Raw genomic sequence first — 18,011 nt, 5'->3', positions numbered from 1 at the left:
CTAAGTATTCAATTTCCGTGACTTCAAACACACAAAGACACACCGTGTTTACCACCACTCCAGGATCCTTCATTCGCTTTGGACAAGGTACGAAGCTGTATTTCGTGGTCTGATTCGGCCTCAGAATAGACCAGAATGTCATCCAGATAACTCAAGCAAAAATCTAGGCCATGAATTACCCCATCATTGAACTTTTGGAAAGTTTGCGCCGCGTTTCGTAGGTCAAAGATCATCACCGTAAACTCATATAAGCCGAAGGGTATTATGCCTGTTTTCGGAATGTCTTCCTCAGATATCGAAATTTGATAATAGGCGCGGAGTGAGTCTACCTTTGAGAACACTCGCTTCTCATTCAAGCTCCCCACAATATCCTCAATATGTCTCATGGGATATTTATCGGGTTTTGTGACCGCGTTGAGCTTGTGATAATCACCGCACGGACGCCAAACCTTGTCGAAACGACGGGTATTTCGAGAAAATTCTCATGAAAGACTTCATTCCTCCTGAAACGTGCGTGCATCTGGATAGGAGAAATCTTGGTACTGGTAGCGGCACCTTGTTAAGTTCTACCACTTATCACTTGATGGAGTTATGTTGTTTTTTTTTTGTGGATAGGGAGGTGAAATGCATTTTCGCACAAATTAGCGAACATATGTCGAAGACAGACTACGGCTAAACACCTCCCTGTTGTATCTAGGATACTAACCTGGAATCATTTCGTACATTACTTCTGGGGAGGCGTATTAAGTGCAGGAGAACAACCCCGTGGTTCAGGTTCAGGCAGCCCCAGCTACCCTATGGGTCTCCATCTTTTTCGCCTTAAGAATACATTAAGTGTAAGGTGCTACTCTGCTCCACGTGTCCTCGCTCTGAAACATGGCCTAACTTATGGTCTCCGGACATATCGGGCATCCTTCCAACGACAGGTGATGGCGCTCTCATCTTCTACAGAGGAAAATAGGGGAGCAGGCATCATCCACCACATCCTTACAGTAGAGGCAGTCGGCTGACCGTGATTTCTCGATTCCATGCAAATAAGACTGAAAGTACCGACGTTCGTTGAGAAGCTGCGTTAGGTAATAGCTTTCCCGGGCAACATTTCTTGGTTGAGATGCGCGATCTATCTGCCATTCGCTGAAAGGGCGGCCTCTCTATTCGTAAGCGATGGCTTTCATATTTGGAACAACCTTCCTGACGTATACAAACCTCCGCTCAGCAGCATGGAGAGCGATCAGAATAACTGCTGATATTACCATTACTGCTGGCTAGGAGACGGTATGATAGACAGATGTAAGCCCCTCGCCGTTATACTTACGATAGGGACTTGTGGTACATCCCCTTACTGAGCGCTTTAGTCTATACTTCAGAACAATAAAGACTGAATCGCATCTATCAGAAAACGGCACCTGCTACATAAGCCACCTCTGGGATTGGTCATCAGCTGACAAATCACAAACATTCTAGCTGCAGCCTTGCTTGCGGTATTACGAATCTGCTTCTAGGAATTTATCTTCGGGGTCTATTATGACGCCGAGATATTTCACCGCCGACATCGAAAAGACCATGGCTTCACCAGCCTGAATAGGTATAACTGTGGGAACCCTATCTTTCGCCAGTATGATCAATACAGTTTTCTCCAGAACTAAGAAGAATCCATGCTGCATCACCTTTCCTAGTCTGCGCTGATCTTATTCAACTGTACTTGTGGTATCCAGAGCCGCAATGCAATGCGCTGGTTTTGAAAAACAATGAAAGATTGAGTTTTTAACTGTGGACAAGTAGAACTGTCGTGCACTCGAGATACTCCAGTTCAGCCCCCGGGTTCCCGACTTAGCTTTATTTTTTTCAAGAGCGTATTAATCCTAATCAACCCCTGCCATCGAGCCTGGCGCTACTATGTTCAAAAATAATTTATTATTTCATCTGAGATGAACAAAATCAACAATAAATTAATATAATTGAAAAGTAAACAATCACAATGAACTCCTCTAACTCAGCGGGCGATGACCACATTTTTTACGCTTTCAACACTGTGGTGATAGGCACCACGGATTCGGTAATCACATAGCCCCCTGGAAAATTTTGGTAGTTAGGTAGGTATCAATGGCCGTTCCGAGGAGCCCAATTAGCGCTTTGGTGCGCCGTTTTGATGCCACAAACTCGTAAGACCGTGACTGTTGTTATAGAAACAGGGAAGCAGAGTCCAGCTGGCTCGGATCTTCAGAGCCAGCCCGTAGCATTCACGAAGGAAAGCAGCTCTCCGACCCTGCAGCTAGCAATCTCACGGAGGTCCCCAAATAATGGTTTAACCAGTGTCCGCAGCCTGACTCGAGCCAGAGCTGGGCAATCGCAGAGAAAGTGCATGAGGGTTTCCCTTCCTTCTCCGCAGCTTCGGCAATGCGAGTTGTAGGGTAAGCCGAGCCTAGCGGCATGGTCCCCTATGGGCCAGTGTGATGTTGAAGATTTCTCTGGTCAGCTTCCTGAGACTAGAGAGATCTTCGTTCCACCACAGTGGTAGGGTCTTTTTGCTGTACTTAGTAGGGCACGAGACTTTGAAGGTGGTATCAAATGCCTTCTCCAGAGCCCCGACCTTTGACTCCAGTTCGTCTGTCGTGCCAATTTTACCAATTTGCGCACCGGAGAATTTGTTCTTAATTACCTGACCAAACTTTCTCCAGTCGATCCTCCTGGGGTCTCTTAAGGGCTTGGAGACCTCTGCGGCGAGATCTAGACTGAAGAGTATCCAACTGTGGTCAGAGAAGGATGTCTGGAGACTCTCCAGTCCTTCACCCTAAGAATCCTTGATATCACCCTAACCCGTTGTCGGTTATTAGGGTGATATCAAGGACCTCCTCCCAACCGTCACAGTTCTCCGAGCAGGTTGGTGTACTGCCCCTGTTACACACCGATAGATTTGAAGTAATAATAAAATCAAAGAATGACTCACCTCTTTCGTTGATTTCGGAGCTGCCCCAAAGCGTATGCCTTGCATTTGCGCCGCAGCCTATCAGCAGGTTGGCTTTCTTTGCTGTTATGGTGTTCGTCAGATGTTGTAGTTCTTCTGGCGGAGCTGATCGGTCGTGAGCCATGTACGCCGAGGAAATATACACGTTCTCTGCCCCCACCTGCTCCAGCTTGACCACAACTAGGTCACTGGAACTCAGGTCCGGGCACAGGAAAGCGTGCAGACTCTTCCTCGCAAGAATACATGCTCCAGGTTTAGCCTGATCAGCGTCTCCTGTACTGTGGAATAAATTTGCTTTGGAGCCCTTTGATGGTTTGGTCGCTTCCGACCCAGGGCTCCTGTATTAATGCAATGTCGATGTCTTCCTCTAAGAGGAAGACGAGCAGATTAGCCGAGGCGCACTTCGAGTGCTGCAGATTTATCTGCGTTACCCTCAGCATGATCTGCTTGCGTGGTGGGTTTGTCAGCCCCCTCGGACCGTCGATCGTCATCTCCTACAACAGCTCGTTGGCGGCAAGGGCGGCGTCGATTGGGTGAAGGTCGTCATCCGGTTTTGCAGAGCGGAACACTTTTACTTTGGCATTCCTGACTCCGAACCACACTTTATAATCAGCTTTTTTCAGTGCCTCCAGGCACTCCTCGTTTATGCGGAGTAGTACGAGCTGGCTGTTTATCTGAGGTTCCTCCTCCTTTATAACAACCCAGTCGTCCATGGGAATCCCGGGGTTGTGAAGGCGCAGGAAATGGACGAGCTTGTCCTTCTCCATGCGGATCTTCGACACCCAGATGCGAGCGACGGATCTCCTGGGAATCTCGCCGTAAGGGATAATCTTGAGCTTAACGCCCTCCCAGGCGTCGCTGATCTTAGCGACACACGAGCCGAGAAAGTCCTTAGAGAACTGGTCCATGCAAGCTATTACGTGGAACCCACGGACCACCTGAGATGAATCAAAGTGGGGAGTGCGTCCCGGGTGTTTGCCTTTGGTCTCCAGGAGATGTTTATAGACCATGCCCGACAGCCTAGCCTCAACACTGGTCCACACCTTCAGCGTTAGTTTGCCGCTAGCAGAATTGCCATCCGCCAGCGCCACACGTAAGTGACTCCTGGCCACGTCGCTGAAGGGCTGCGCAGTACGTGGCCCGCCGGCTGACGGTTGCTGTACAATTTCCATCGTATGTTGCTTGGCGTGTGCGCTCTTGCCCACTCTGCTCCGCTTCTTATCTTGTTCGACCTCGTCTTGAGATCGGTTGCGTTTTAGAGCGATAGGCTTCGCCTTTTGCTCGTCAGCCCGGCGTTTGCTGTTGTATTCATCAACAATCGCCTGGTATTTAGCAAGGTCTTTTTCATCCCGCTCGTCGACAGTACCGGCCTCCTTATTCTTGGCAATCTTGCCGAGAATATGCATGGCCTTCTGGTACTGGCTCTTGAGCAGGACACCCGTGGACCTTCGCTTCTTAGCCGGTTTCCGGCGACCGACATTCTTGTCGGTTTTCGCTGTCGAGGGATCCCCCGACGCTGAGGGCTTCGGGTCAGGAGTACTATGTCTGGTACTCGCTACACCCAGCTTGACGGCAGTGGGTTCCAGGCTGGAAGCCACTAGTCCGTTTGACGCCTCGCTCCGGGAGGTCCCTGCGGTTGGTTTCAGCACAACGGTGCTACGGCTGGCACCGAGTGTACTGCTCTCGATGGCCACTGTCTCCTGGCTGGAGGCCAGCAGCTCGTCCTCCGATGATGCGCCTGGCATCATCGCCTCATCTTCTATCGTCGTTTTAGTTTTTTTTTGTTAATTGAGTCCATGTCTTGGTCCCACGAGTAGTCCGGGAAGAATGTCCACCCTGGCTAGCCCGGCCACCAGGGTAAGGGTCTTATTTGAAACTGAAGGTGCCCAAGGTATTCAGAGTTCGCATACTAAAGACCAAGTTCCCCATTGGCCACGCAGCCCTCGGCGTATGCTGTTCCACCTTGGCTTGGGGTCCTATTAGCACCTTCTCCGGTGCAGGGAGGACGGACATCACATTTCCTAGTCTGGGCTGATCTTATTCAACTGCACTTATGGTAACCAGTGCCGCAATGCGTGGAACTGTCGTGCACTCGAGGTACTCCAGTTCAGCCCCCGATTTCCCGACTTAGCTTTATTTTTTTCAAGAGCGTATTAACCCTAATCAACCCCTGCCATCGAGCCTGGCGCTACTATGTTCAAAAAAAATTTATTATTTTATCTGACATGAACAAAATCAACAATAAATTAATATAATTGAAAAGTAAACAATCACAATGAACTCCTCTAACTCAGCGGGCGACGACCACATTTTTTACGCTTTCAACACTGTCGTGATAGGCACCACGGATTTGGTAATCACATAGCCCCCTGGAAAATTTTAGTAGAACAAAAAAAAAAGATATGGACTTATATTATTCTTTGAACGTTTAATAAGTCCATATTTAAGTGTACTAACAAATGTCGCAAAAGTTCTTCCAAATATTTATTAGCACAGCGAAAGCTCAAACGAATCAAGTTTGCCATACATCCGCGATATTATCACGTTCCTTATCTTCCCTTATTTCAACAAATTATGTCCATCTGGATCAAAATTTAGCTTAATTAAATTAATCCCAATCTCAGGGGTCTTTCAGAATTTCACACAAGCCATATATCAAGGTACATACGTTCCTTTGTATGATAACAATGATATGTGATTGGCGACAAGATGTACTCCGCAAATATTTGACTAAATCCATTGTGACCATAGTGAGCAAATGATAAAGTTACTATTAAAGTAACGCGAATCTCATCTAGAAATTAATAAGTCTAAGATCCAGATGCGACAGGGTCAGTTCCAATCGTCTCAACAAAATGGAAGTATTTGGTGAAATAAGTGCTCAAGAAGTAGACTCACTAGTGAAACGTTACTGTGATTATAAACTTCAACCGTTCAAGGACTTCGAAATCCTCAAACATACGGTTCGGACTCTGGGCGATAGTCCTCAAGGATTTCTTGGCGCTCACTACTATTTGGAGATCCACCTTGGCAAAGCATCGACATCACAAAACGAGAAAGTCAAATTAAAATATTTTGTAAAAAAGGTTCCAGGAAATGTTGAGTCCTTCATGCAATACATCGATGACATCCAGGTCTTCAAAAAGGAATGCACTCTTTTCAAAGAGCTTCTCCCCCGTCTACAGGATGTCAATTTAAAATATGGAAAATTTTGTCCAGAGTGCTACTTAGTGGATGAGAATCTCGTGATATTGGAAAACTTAGCAGATAAGAAGTTTCGAATGGGTTCACCACAAGGTCAACTTCTAGATTATCCACATCTTTTGTGTGCTATGAAGACATTGGCCAATATGCATTCGGCATGTGTTGTCCTTGAAGGAAAGTTACAGAGTCAATTGATAGACTTGTATCCTACATGTCTTACTGAAAATTCATTCCCTGGTTGGGATAAAAGTAGCCCCCGGAATACCTCTCTTCTAACCGCACTCAAAGCAATTTGCTCCCTCATTGAAGTAATCCCCAAATACAAGGACTCTCCAGAGTTACCTAAAATTTTAGAAGGATTTCAGAAAAAGTTCCTACAAATGCCTGAATTCGTCCGAACATCAACACGGTTTCGCAACGTCCTCCTTCATGGTGATCTTTGGGCGAATAACCTCATGTTCAAATATGACAGTACCGGATCTCCAGTTGATTGCAGAATAGTCGATTTTCAACTAAGTCGATACGGACCACCTGTCTTGGATATCCTTACTGTACTGAGCGCTGCCACGACCAGTGCCTTTCGCAAGATATATTTCGACGTCCTCATCGAAAACTACTATCACTTTGTCGATGACTTTCTTACCGCCCATGATATCAACGTGAATGATCTGTTTACGAAAATCGAATTTAAGGAAAGCGTCAATTACTACAGAATATTTGGACCACTAATGAGTTGCTATATATCACACGAAACTTTGCTGCCCAGTGAAATCACAAAGAGTTTATACACAAATTCGGAGATGTTCAAAGAATTTGCTACTGGAGACCGTGGCAAACTCTGTAGGAAGGCTTTTGAAATCGATCCTCTGTACAGGGAAAGGATGTCTGACATGATCATAGACATCGTTGACAACTTTATTTTGAAAGAATATTGTGAATATAACTATTAGAATTTAAGAAATAAATGAAAAGAAATGGAACATTACAAGGATTATTATTTAATTTTTAGAAGTTCCTTGATTTGTGTACTTGGCTTCAAGAAGCAGGTTTCTGCTTCATCCCACGTCAGTTCTGTCATACAAGTTATTTGGTGTCAAATATCAGTGTCATATAGTACGTTAGATCAACCAGAGCATACCACTCGACAGGTACCATATACGTTGTTTCATTGGGGGCAATTATTATTATTATTCTGTTAAGGGAAAGTCGCACCGCGTCCTTGAAGAACTATTGTGCCCCTTTTACTGGTTATAGTGTACCTGTTGATTATAGTATCTCAAGCAGGCCTGTAACCGTTAGGAACTTTATAATGTTCCCCACTTCCAGAAGTTTCAGCTTTGCATCTGGTATTAAGTGTTCTCCCAGATGTATCGACCTACTTTGCACAAGTGCCGGACACTGTCCCAGGACGTGTATAGAGGTTTCCTCCTCCTCCTCACAGAACCTGCAGGCAGTGTCCGTAGATATCCCTAGCTTCCCTAGGTGATAGTTCAGCCGACAATGACCAGTGAGAATTCCCGCTATGATTCGGAGGTTCTTTTTGGTGAGGTTTAAGTAATCCTTTGTACGCATGGGTTCGTATCCCCCAATAAGCACCCTGGACTGCTCCATTCCTGGTAGGTCCCCCCAATATAGTTCCCTCAACCGTTTCTCTTCGTTTCTTAGATTCATAGCCATGAAACCGTTTCCGATTCCACAGAAGGGTTCTGGCCCGTGTAAAGGCATCCCTGCTCCCTTCTTAGCTAGTTCATCCGCTGCCTCATTGCCTTCCAACCCAGCATGGCCTGGAACCCAAAGTATCCAGACCTTGTTGAACGAGCCAGTCTCTCAAGGCATTCCCATACCAGTTTAGAGTTCACCTGGTTGGACCAAAGTGCCTTGATCGCTGCTTGGCTATCGGTGAGAATAGCTATGTTCTGCCCCCTGTAGTTCCTTTGCAGATTAAAGGAGGCACATTTGTCTATGGCGTAAATTTCCGCCTGGAATACGCTAGTGTACCTGCCCATTGGCTCAAAGTACATTTTGCTTGGACCAATGACACCGGCACCCGCTCCCTCTGCTGTGAGGGATCCGTCAGTGTACCAAGTAATCAGTTGCTGGTTTAAGCCGTATGTCGCAGCCACGCTCTCCCAGTTTGCCTTGTTACTCCAACGTCCAAACTTCTTATCGAAGTGAAACTTCGTTGTCATGTTGTCCCTCGGTATCAGTAATTCGGGATACCGCCTAGAAAGGATATCAATCCTCCTTCGATTTAGGCAGCTCCCCGCCCCACTCATACTACCGGCCATCCTGAATATTGATCTCCTTGTCTGCATCTGTATGTGCAGATGGAGAGGGGTTAATCCCAGAAGGACCTCCAGGGATGCCGTTGGGCATGTCCTCATTGCCCCACTGATACACACGCAAGCCAGCCTTTGGAGCTTATGTAATTCCCTGGCTTGTGTGCTGAGTTGGGTTCTTTCTGCCCAGATTACCGCTCCATAGGTAATCATTGGTCTTACTATTGTAGTATATATCCAAAGTAGTATCTTCGAGCTGCAACCCCAATTTTTTCCTGCTATGGATCTGCAAGTCAACAGAGCCCTCGTGGCTTTTTGACAAGTGTTTCCGACATGTGTCTTCCAGAGTAATTTTTGGTCTAGCGTGATTGCCAAATATTTGACCTCTGTTTCTTGTTTCACCTCCATATCATGTAATGTTATGGCTTTCAGGTGATCCACCTTACGCCTCCTAGTGAATGGTACTATGGTGGTTTTGGTTGGACTGATCCGCAGTCCCACCTTCCTGCACCAGACACTAGTAACCCTTAATCCAGTTTGGATTCTATCACATAGGGTATCTTCATATTTGCCCCTACAGATTAGAACAATGTCGTCCGCGTAGTCCTGGACTTGTATTCCAGTATTAGTTAACACGTCCAGGAGTTCATCCAATACCATACTCCACATCAGCGGCGATAGTACTCCGCCCTGTGGACAGCCTTGAGTGGTGTTCATGATAATAGAATTTGTACCTGTTTGTACCTCTATTTGTCTGCTTTCTAGCATTTTGCCCATCCAGAGTGCCAGGGTGTTTCCCACTCCTTTGCGGCTCAGGGCATCTTGTATCTCTGTGTGCGATGTGTTGTCGAATGCTCCATCGATATCCAAAAACGCGTACAGTGCAATTTCTTTTGTTTTTATGGCGTCCCGTAGTACCTCTGTCAGCTGATACAGAGCAGTTTCAGTTGACCTTCCTGCCCGGTAAGCGTGTTGACAGTGATGTAGGGGATTACGCTTTAGAACGTTAGTTCTAATATAGTTGTCTATGACCTTCTCCACCGTTTTGAGTACGTACGATGTTAGGCAGATTGGTCTGAAAGATTTAGGGTGAAAAGGATCCTTTTTACCCGCTTTCGGAATAAAGACTACTTTTGCCCGTCTCCATGCCCTTGCTATGTAACCCAGTGCTATGCTCCCCCTTACCACCCTCAGAAGAGACTCTAAGATATTCCTAGGCCTCTCTGGATAAGTGCTGGGAAAATGCCATCTGCTCCGGGAGATTTCATTGGTTGAAAGGTTCCCACTGCCCATCTTATCCTAGCTTCTGAGCATACCTCTTTTGCTAGTTTCCAGCTCTCTTTCCTTCCCCTTTTATTCGTTATTGGGGTGTCAGGCAGATTATTGTCGCCTGCCGCCGAGGGGTAGGACCCCGGGAAATGAGTTCTGAGAAGCAGGTGTACCCTGTCCTCCTCATTCTCGGTGAATGTTCCATCTTCCTTTTTCAAGCAGACAGAGGATATTCCCCCGCTACAGCCTTGTACAGCCTGGTTGCTTCCGTGATCTGTTCAATCCCTTCACAGAATACCCTAAAGCTGTTCCGTTTCGCTTCCCTGATCGCGTTGCTATACGCAGTCAGTGCATTTTTATACCTCCGCCAGTCCCCGGTTTGTTTTGCCCGGTTAAAGAGTTTTCGTACCTCCGTTCTCATTCTGGCTAAGTTCCTGTTCCACCATGGTACATCCCTTGATGACTTGACTGTCTTGGCCGGACAGCTGGCCTCATATGCGTCAATGACGATTGTGTTGAGGTCTTCCACCACCGTTTCTAATTCTAATTCGCTCCTGATGTCAACGCTCCCTTGAAGGTGGACAATGTTGTTGCTCAGGTGCATTGTGTAGGATTCCCAATCCGTTCTCTTGGGATTCCTTATTATTCTTTTTATTTCGGAGTTACCCTCAATGTCGAATCTGATTATCCTGTGATCAGACATTGAGGGTTCATCCGACACCCTCCAATTCCTGACCATCCCATTCATTAGGGTATTATCCCGTGATCAGACATTGAGGGTTCATCCGACACCCTCCAATTCCTGACCATCCCGTTCATTAGGGTATTTCCTAGAGTTATATCTAGTACCTCTTGTCTGGTGCTGGTCACAAATGTTGGAGTGTTCCCTACGTTGTATATTTCTAACTTATTACTAAGAATAAATTCGTGAGTACCTTACCTCTACGATTAGTGTCGCTGCTTCCCCACACTTCGTGGTGGGCGTTGACATCGCCGCCGAGAAGAAGTGGTGACGCCCTCTCCTCACAATACTCCGTCAGCTTTGCGACTTGTTCCGGTGGAGCCCGGCTCTCGTCTCCTGGGAAGTATCTCGATGCTACAACTGCCCCTCGAGTGCTCCTCCCGGCTTCCAATGAGACTTGGATAGCCACAAGGTCCCCGGTTAAGAACTCTGAAAGACATATGTATTTTAAATTACGTTTGAGAATTATGCAAGCTCTTGGTTTTTTACAAGAGGAGTCCCAAATTACCTGCATGTCTCCTCCTTGCAGACCGCGAATCTGCCCCCGGTACACCCAGGGCTCCTGAGCCAGCACTATTCCAATGTTCTCCTTTGAATTTGCCCTTGCAATCACTGCAGATGCAGCTTTCGCATGGTGGAGGTTTATCTGGGCTATCCTAGTGCTGGCCATTGGCTCCGTTATTGTTTGGAGCTCTTTTCCACTGTCGGAGTGTCACCCTCCTCCTCCGACATGGCGCTTTCCTGCGCGTCGCTGTCTACTCCGAGCCCTAGGAGTCCTAGGTCTAGGTCGTCCAGCTTCCTGGTTGATCCAGTTCTTTCCGCCTCTATGGCTTCCGCGACTTCTTGAGGGACCTCGGTAAGTTTTCCACCCGATGCCTCCTCCGAGGTCTCTTTCCTTGACTTTTCCTTGTGCACATGCACGGGTATGTTGCCAAATCGGTAGTTGATATGACAACTCCGACGTTTAATTGCCTCCAGGGATCGGTCATCAACCCCGATCGTGAGGAGTTTTCCCTTTCCCTCCACCTTGCTTCTGAAGACTCTCCATAGTCGAGTATGGAGATCTTCATTCTGAGCAATTAGGAGTCTCATAAGGTCTTCTGTTTCTATTGCCGCGGCCTTTGGCAGAAAAACTGTCACCATGTGGGCTCCTGGTATATCATCCCCAGCACATGTTGACAGTTCTACCCCTTCCCAGCCTGGCAATCTAGGAATTATGATTCTAACCCATTCTGCGGTTCCATCCGTCGCGCAGTCCACCAGTATAAGGCCTGGTCGAAAGCGTATTCCGGTGAACACCAGTTTCGACGTCCAACCCTTGATCATTTGCTTGACGACAAGTTCCTCAATGATTTCCTGTTCCTCCCGAGTGAGTATTTGCTCGGGAAACCTTTTTGACCGCACTAGCATAGCTAATGCTGGGCTTCCTGGGTCCTGCCTTCACTCCTGACCTGCCCGGGTTTTCTCCTCCCGTGGGTTCAGGTCTGGATTTTTTGGGAGGATTCCCTTCATGCGGGCTGATCTCTGCTGCTCCCCGCTTTCTCGGCTCCGGTAGAGATGGCTTAGGTCTGTCCTGAGCCTTCTTAAGGGCCTCTTCTGCCTTCCTTCAGATAGCGCAGGTACCATTTAACCCCGGCGCCACTGAGACCTGTCTCCTTCCTGACGTCTGTTATATTTATCTCAGACGTGCTTTTGCTGGTCCCTGCTCTTTGAGCAGTGGTGTTCATTGGCTGTAGTCCACGCAGTATATCAATGCTCACCTTGGATCCACTGCTTGACGTCCCAACTTCTCCCTTCTTGGGTGTAGTCACCTGGCTCTCAGTAATTCGGAGACGTGCCTCCGCCTGATTAACCAGTTTTGGTGCGGTGCGGGGCCCCGCTTTTTTGGTTTTTGTTTTCTTTTCTAGTTTTGTACTCATTTGATTCCCACGAGTATGGGGGTTAAGAGGTCCGCCGTGCCATAGCCCCCCGTAGCACGATAAGGTCTAACTTACTCACTGAGGCGACCAGGTATCAGTGAGGCTCCGTTCGAATACAGTCAGTTACCCCCAACTGTAAACTATCCAATGGGCATGGTTCGCATGACACCCTGGATTGGAGGAGGTGTTTTTCGACTCCCCAGTCTAGATCCGTAGCGTTTTGTTAATAGTAAGGTCACGTCGTACAGGGTGTGGCTACCACCACTCACTAACGGTCTTGGTAGACGAGAGGTTTGGCCCCTGAAAAGGCACAGACCGTCCCAGAGGAGAGACAACTCATCCTTAGAGAGAGATAGGTTGGCCTCAGGGAGCTATGTTCCGCATCAGTTAATCCTGCAGTGCACTGCTTGACCCCATTGGGGGCAATACAACGATGGTCTTATTGTAACGGTAGACGTAACTGAATGGAGTAAAGACCAATGGATTTGTTGTGCCTTTTTGAATAAGTGGCTTATTCTATGTCAACCATATAATCAACACGCTTAAACGTTGTTGAATTCCCTTATTGGCAGTTCTGTTGTTAACGGTGGTCATGGTTCTGTGAGGCTGTCGAATCTTTTTTTAAAAAAAATGTAAACCTCTCTCAAGGGTTTCAGCGAGGATATCTTTCTGGAAAAGTAGAAAGAGGATTGTACCATTCCTTTACATCCACCTTTGGACACTTTATTATGAAGGGACAGCATGGATTTCTTTGAGTTTACTAACTCTGTCACGAAGTCCTTGAAGGATAGAAAAGATCCCCAAACAGTCTATACTGACTGCTCGAATGTTTTTGATTCCGTTGACCATTCTATATTTTTCAAAAAACTCGTACGGCCTTCCTTCAAATGTTTGTATAATCTTCTTCCTTCCTATAATGACAAATGAGAGGGCCAAAAGGGAGTGCTGACCCAAAAACCTACAACGATTGCGAAATTGACCTATTCTTCCCAATAGTGTCTAAAAGGTGTTTTTGGGGCTTCATTGGCAGAACCAACCTCTACCTCTTCCACTTAGCGGGAAAGACTCCTTCGACGATGCACAATTCAAATGTACTTATAAACCATATGGGCCTCATTTTAGCATACAGGCTTTGTTCGGAATTCCGTCCAATCCCGGAGCTTTTTTTTCCCAGTTCGTCTTCAGATCTCTCGTAGTTCCTCCTCGGTCACCCCGGGGATTGACAAGACGTCCTGTTGAACCACTGGATGAGGTCAACTTTCTTCTTGTTATGGGAAAAGGATAACGATTATTTTGAAAAAGAGTCGCGGGCACGTCACTTGAGATGATTTTTCTACGCGAATCTTATTCATTATAACATTGTAAGCACCGGCCCGCGGGTTCGGATTTGCCTCAAGGCACAACTGCATGTAGCAATTCTGTTTACTTTCCCGCATAGCCTTCTTAAGATCGCGGTACTCTTTCTTCGCCTGTCGATGTTCTGGCTTTGGCAAAGCCTTATCGCTCAAAGCCAAGATGTTCTCAACAGCGAGTTTTCTTGGATTCACCAGTAGTTTGGTTTCCTACTATGGTGGAACTTCCGTCGCGGCATTGTAGAGTCGCATGCCTCAGTTACCCATTGACATAACTTGCTCACTTTTCCAGCGCCGTTCTCTTCGGGTCGTGACATCCTTCTAAAGCTCCAATGGACCACCCAGCTATCCTGGTTTTTCCAATTTTGTTGCTCAATATACTTTCGACCTTAGATGGCCCGATGGTGACTGTGGGTGTAGTGTTCACTCACCCGTCAGACCATCACTCTCGGCAATGAGGTACTGAGATAAGTCAAATCGACGATCAAGCCAAGCCCTCTGCCTCACAAGGTGGGCACGCATTCAATGTTGGCTAGTACGATGTCCAGCTCCGCGAAGGTTGCAAGCAGAATTTGGCCCCTGGTGTTCGTCACTCTGGGGAAGTCCACGCGTTGAAATCACCGGGAATGATTTTGGGGCTGTCGATCTCTAGCGTCCAACACCAAGCTGTCTAACATCTCCTCATATTGTACTAATGTTGCGCTAGGAGAAGCGTAACAGCTGTAGATATGGACGCCGTATAAAGTCGGCTCTCGGGAATGCCATTTTTTCTTGAATGGCTTGCCGTCCACATGCCCATATCACCGCGTTTTCCGATGAATCCTTCACCCACGTAGCACTAATGTAATTTCGGTAACGTTCACATATTACCACCAACGTCGATGTTCGACTCCCGAATGGTTTGCGAGAGCAAGTCTTGAGCTGTCTCGTAATGGTTGAGGTTGATTTGTATCAACCCTCCTATATCCCGAGCACCTTCCACCACCTGCAACGTGCCGGTCATCTACTCTGTTTTTCCCTTTCCACAACATACATCGTGGATATTCCGTGCAGTCCTTGATAAGGTGGCCCTTTTCTCCACACTTCCTGCACCTTTTCGACCCATCATGCTCACTAGTACACGCTGCTGTAAAATGACCGAAATCAAGGCATCTGAAGCATTTCTTCTGAGATACTTGCTTCCTAAGTCTGCACACGACCCAACCAATTTTTACCTTGCCTGCGGTAATCACTTTAATCCCTGATTCAACCGGCAAGCTAATAATATCCGTCTGTGTGCCTCCATATGAGGCTCGGGCTCGGATCTCGGAAGTCACCTGGCTGGGATGGGATGACAGACGAGATGTGCATAGCTATCTGGAAGATCATCCCATTTCATGTCCAGTGTTTGTTTGAGTGTTGTTTTCGGGAGGGCTATTTCCCTGCATTCTGGAAGACTGCCAGGGTGGTTGTGCTCCTGAAGTCGCCAGAGAAGGATAATATCTCTTCTCCCGGCCCTTGGCAAGGTCCTGGAGAGGATTATGGTCCAGCGACTGGCGGTGAAATCATCCCATCTGACGTCTGACAGGCAGTATGGCTTCCGCACTGGGAGGTCCACCGACGACGCATTGATGCATGTTAGGAATTTTGTTGTCCGTTGTCCTCGCAAATACGTCCTTGGAATATTTGTTGATTTCAAAGGCGCATTTGACTACCTAAGTTGGTCCTCTGTGTTGTCCAAAATTCGTGAGTGTAACTGCCGGGAATTGGCTCTGTGGAAGAGCTACTTCCACGGTAGAAAGGCATTCGTCCAAGGTGTCAACGAGCGTGTGTGGGTGAATGTTGAGCGCGGCTGCCCGCAGGGATCTATCGCAGGTCCATTTATATGGAATCTGATGATGGACGAACTGTTGGATGAGCTTTCTTCCGTGGCTGAATGTGTTGCATACGCGGATGATCTCTTCATTCTTGTTGAGGGGAGCAGTCGCCTTAAGCTCGAGCAGCAGGCTGCCGAATACATGCGCATCGTTAACGCGTGGTCCTGTAAAGTCGGTGTCGCGATCTCAACGGAGAAGACCGTCGGGATGATGCATAAAGGCATCCTACGTCGTCCGCCTTGTGTGAAGTTGATCAAAGGGTCTTTAAAGATCCGGCAGAAAGTGACCTACTTGGGAGTCATGATCGCGGAACGCATGTGTTTGGTCGTGCACCTGCGCGAGCTCAGGCTACGCTTGACTAAATTGGTGGGCATGTTGAGGCGAGTGATGAGGTGTGAATGGGGTCTAAGCAGGAGAGCTGCTAGATCCATTTATGTGGGGCTCTTCCTTGTATGTTCTGCGTATGGGTCCCCCATGTTGTATGATTTGGCGCTGACGGTGAAGGGCAGGCAGCTACTCTACGCTTGTCAACGAGTGGCTTTGCTAGCGTGTCTTCCTGTGTGTCGTACGGTCTCGACCGACGCCATGCAGGTATTGTTGGGTGTTTCTTCTCTTGATCTGGAGGTAGTTCAGGATCAGGAGGGGCGTACCTTTGCTGCAAACAGATTTAGTAGCTGGTGATCAGGTTGAGGGGTTAGGACCGCTTGCGGTCCAGAAGTTGTTAGACGAGAGTGTAACATCTAAGTGGCAGCTTAGATGGAACGAATGTGGGAAAGGTCGGGTCACGTATAAGTACGTTAGGAATGTGTCTGCCAGAGGAAGTTCCGTTGTGGACTTCGGGCTAGAGATGGGCTTCCTCCTGACTGGGCATGGCAGCTTGAGTGAGTTCCTCTTCAAGCGCAACCTCGGAGGACTGGTTACATGTTCTCTGTGTCTGTCCAGCGTACAGTGACATCCGCAATCTAGACGACATGGGCGTTCACGTACTGAACGGTATCTACGATATTAGCCAGTGCCTTGCTAACAGTGGGATGCTTAAACGCGCTAATGCATTCGCGAGTGCTACCTTCTGACGAAGGAGGGAGCTCCTCGACGCTGCTTCGCTTGCAGTTGATAGGCGAATGGCCTAGTGGCCGTGGTGGACAGCCACCAGTTTTGTGTGTTTGGTGTTAGTGTTGTTTTGTGATGTCCTTTGTGTTGTGTTGTACGCAGAGCGGTAGTTAGCTGGTTAAAGGTTCCGTTGCAGTTCTCCGCCTCGGGCTGATTCCAGTTAACCCGTTGGGGAGTTCCGTCCCCACGTACTTGAGGAGGGCGATCAGACCCGAGTCTGCAAGGAACTCATCTGAAGTGGCTCTGCCACGAAGCCTCACCGGAGGTTATCTGGTACCATGGGAACCGGGATGGCCCTCTGAGAGCATATGCTCCAGGAGAAATCCTGGAGGATGTGCTCTCGGCCCGGTTATTTGCGGTTGGCCCCCTAGTGGGAGTTTCATGGTGGTTGTGGTTATGCCTACATCGCGGGCAGAGCTCCTCGGAGTTCAAGCGTGGAGTTGCGCTGTACCCCTTAGTTGCGGCAGAGGTGTTAGATAGGCCTCGCATCCACTGGTATGAATGCTGAGCCTGCACTCAGTATAAACCAGGACCGCTGTGCTTGCATGGCGGGGCTCTGATTGTAGTCCCAAAATCAATCCGTGTCCGAAGAGGACCGTGGGATTATGCCTTCACGGCAGGTACTCACGTTAAATCCCCAGGACTTTCGCCCACCTTTGCCCATTGTTCGGGTTTGCGAGCTGTGGGCTCTTCCTCTTTTGTCAAAGTTGGAGCCGCAATCGAAGAACTAACCGAAACTCTCGCCGGCTCAACTTTCTTTGGCGAAGAGACTTTTTTCTTCTTGGTCGCTTGTTGGGCACCAAGGGATTCACTTATTCAATCTGTATTCTCACTTATCTTGTGTCTCTCATGTGACTTTGCTACATGACGTTTGGGAGTTTTCCTCCTCCATGGCCCTAAAATAAGACAACTTAATACGGGTATCAAACTCCAAATGTTTTGGTGGATATTCCGCCTCTCATTGATGAACTCACAGAGTCCGTTTATGCGTTTTCCCAGCGAAACAAACGCTATTGCAGTTCGCTACCTTCCACGCATCAGTAATTACGTCAATTCGGGGACTATCCAAGTTTCTTTCCGAGTCCCGCAACGAATCCCGACTGCCTAGGGGTAATGTTACCCTCGGTGGTGCCCTTCCAAGCTTGGCGCTCTTGCAAAAAGGATTCGGTGTGTATCTCATTTCCGCTCCACTAAGATCTCTTGTAGCATTAGATGCTAAAGTAGCCAAGTTTCCCACTACTGAGGCACTGCGGTCGGTGGATATTGACGGTCGGGAGCCCGCTAATTCATTCCCAAAAACGGCCAGTACTGGATT

The 18,011-nt window shown here is 47.8% G+C and overlaps 2 protein-coding genes across 2 annotated transcripts in view; both read left to right on the top strand.

Annotated features, from left to right (window-relative positions):
• Nucleotides 1-18,011, top strand: part of LOC119648164 — a 362,867-nt gene that overhangs the window by 8,562 nt on the left and 336,294 nt on the right. The gene's annotated exons all lie outside the window — the stretch shown is intronic.
• Nucleotides 5,771-7,148, top strand: LOC119648166. Its single transcript, XM_038049745.1, has one exon. It carries the CDS (start codon nt 5,821-5,823, stop codon nt 7,117-7,119), a length of 1,299 nt encoding a protein of 432 aa, XP_037905673.1. The 5' UTR covers nt 5,771-5,820; the 3' UTR covers nt 7,120-7,148.

This window comes from Hermetia illucens, chromosome 2 (assembly GCF_905115235.1).
Source record: "Hermetia illucens chromosome 2, iHerIll2.2.curated.20191125, whole genome shotgun sequence".
In the NCBI taxonomy this organism is placed as follows: Eukaryota; Metazoa; Arthropoda; class Insecta; order Diptera; family Stratiomyidae; genus Hermetia; species Hermetia illucens.
The sequence above is the reverse complement of the archived record's forward strand: the minus strand, read 5'-3'. Positions and strand labels throughout refer to the sequence as shown.

What these genes read in the sequence shown, in the direction of transcription:
- LOC119648166 (XM_038049745.1), top strand. Translation starts at nt 5,821, where the DNA reads ATGGAAGTATTTGGTGAAATAAGTGCTCAAGAAGTAGACTCACTAGTG.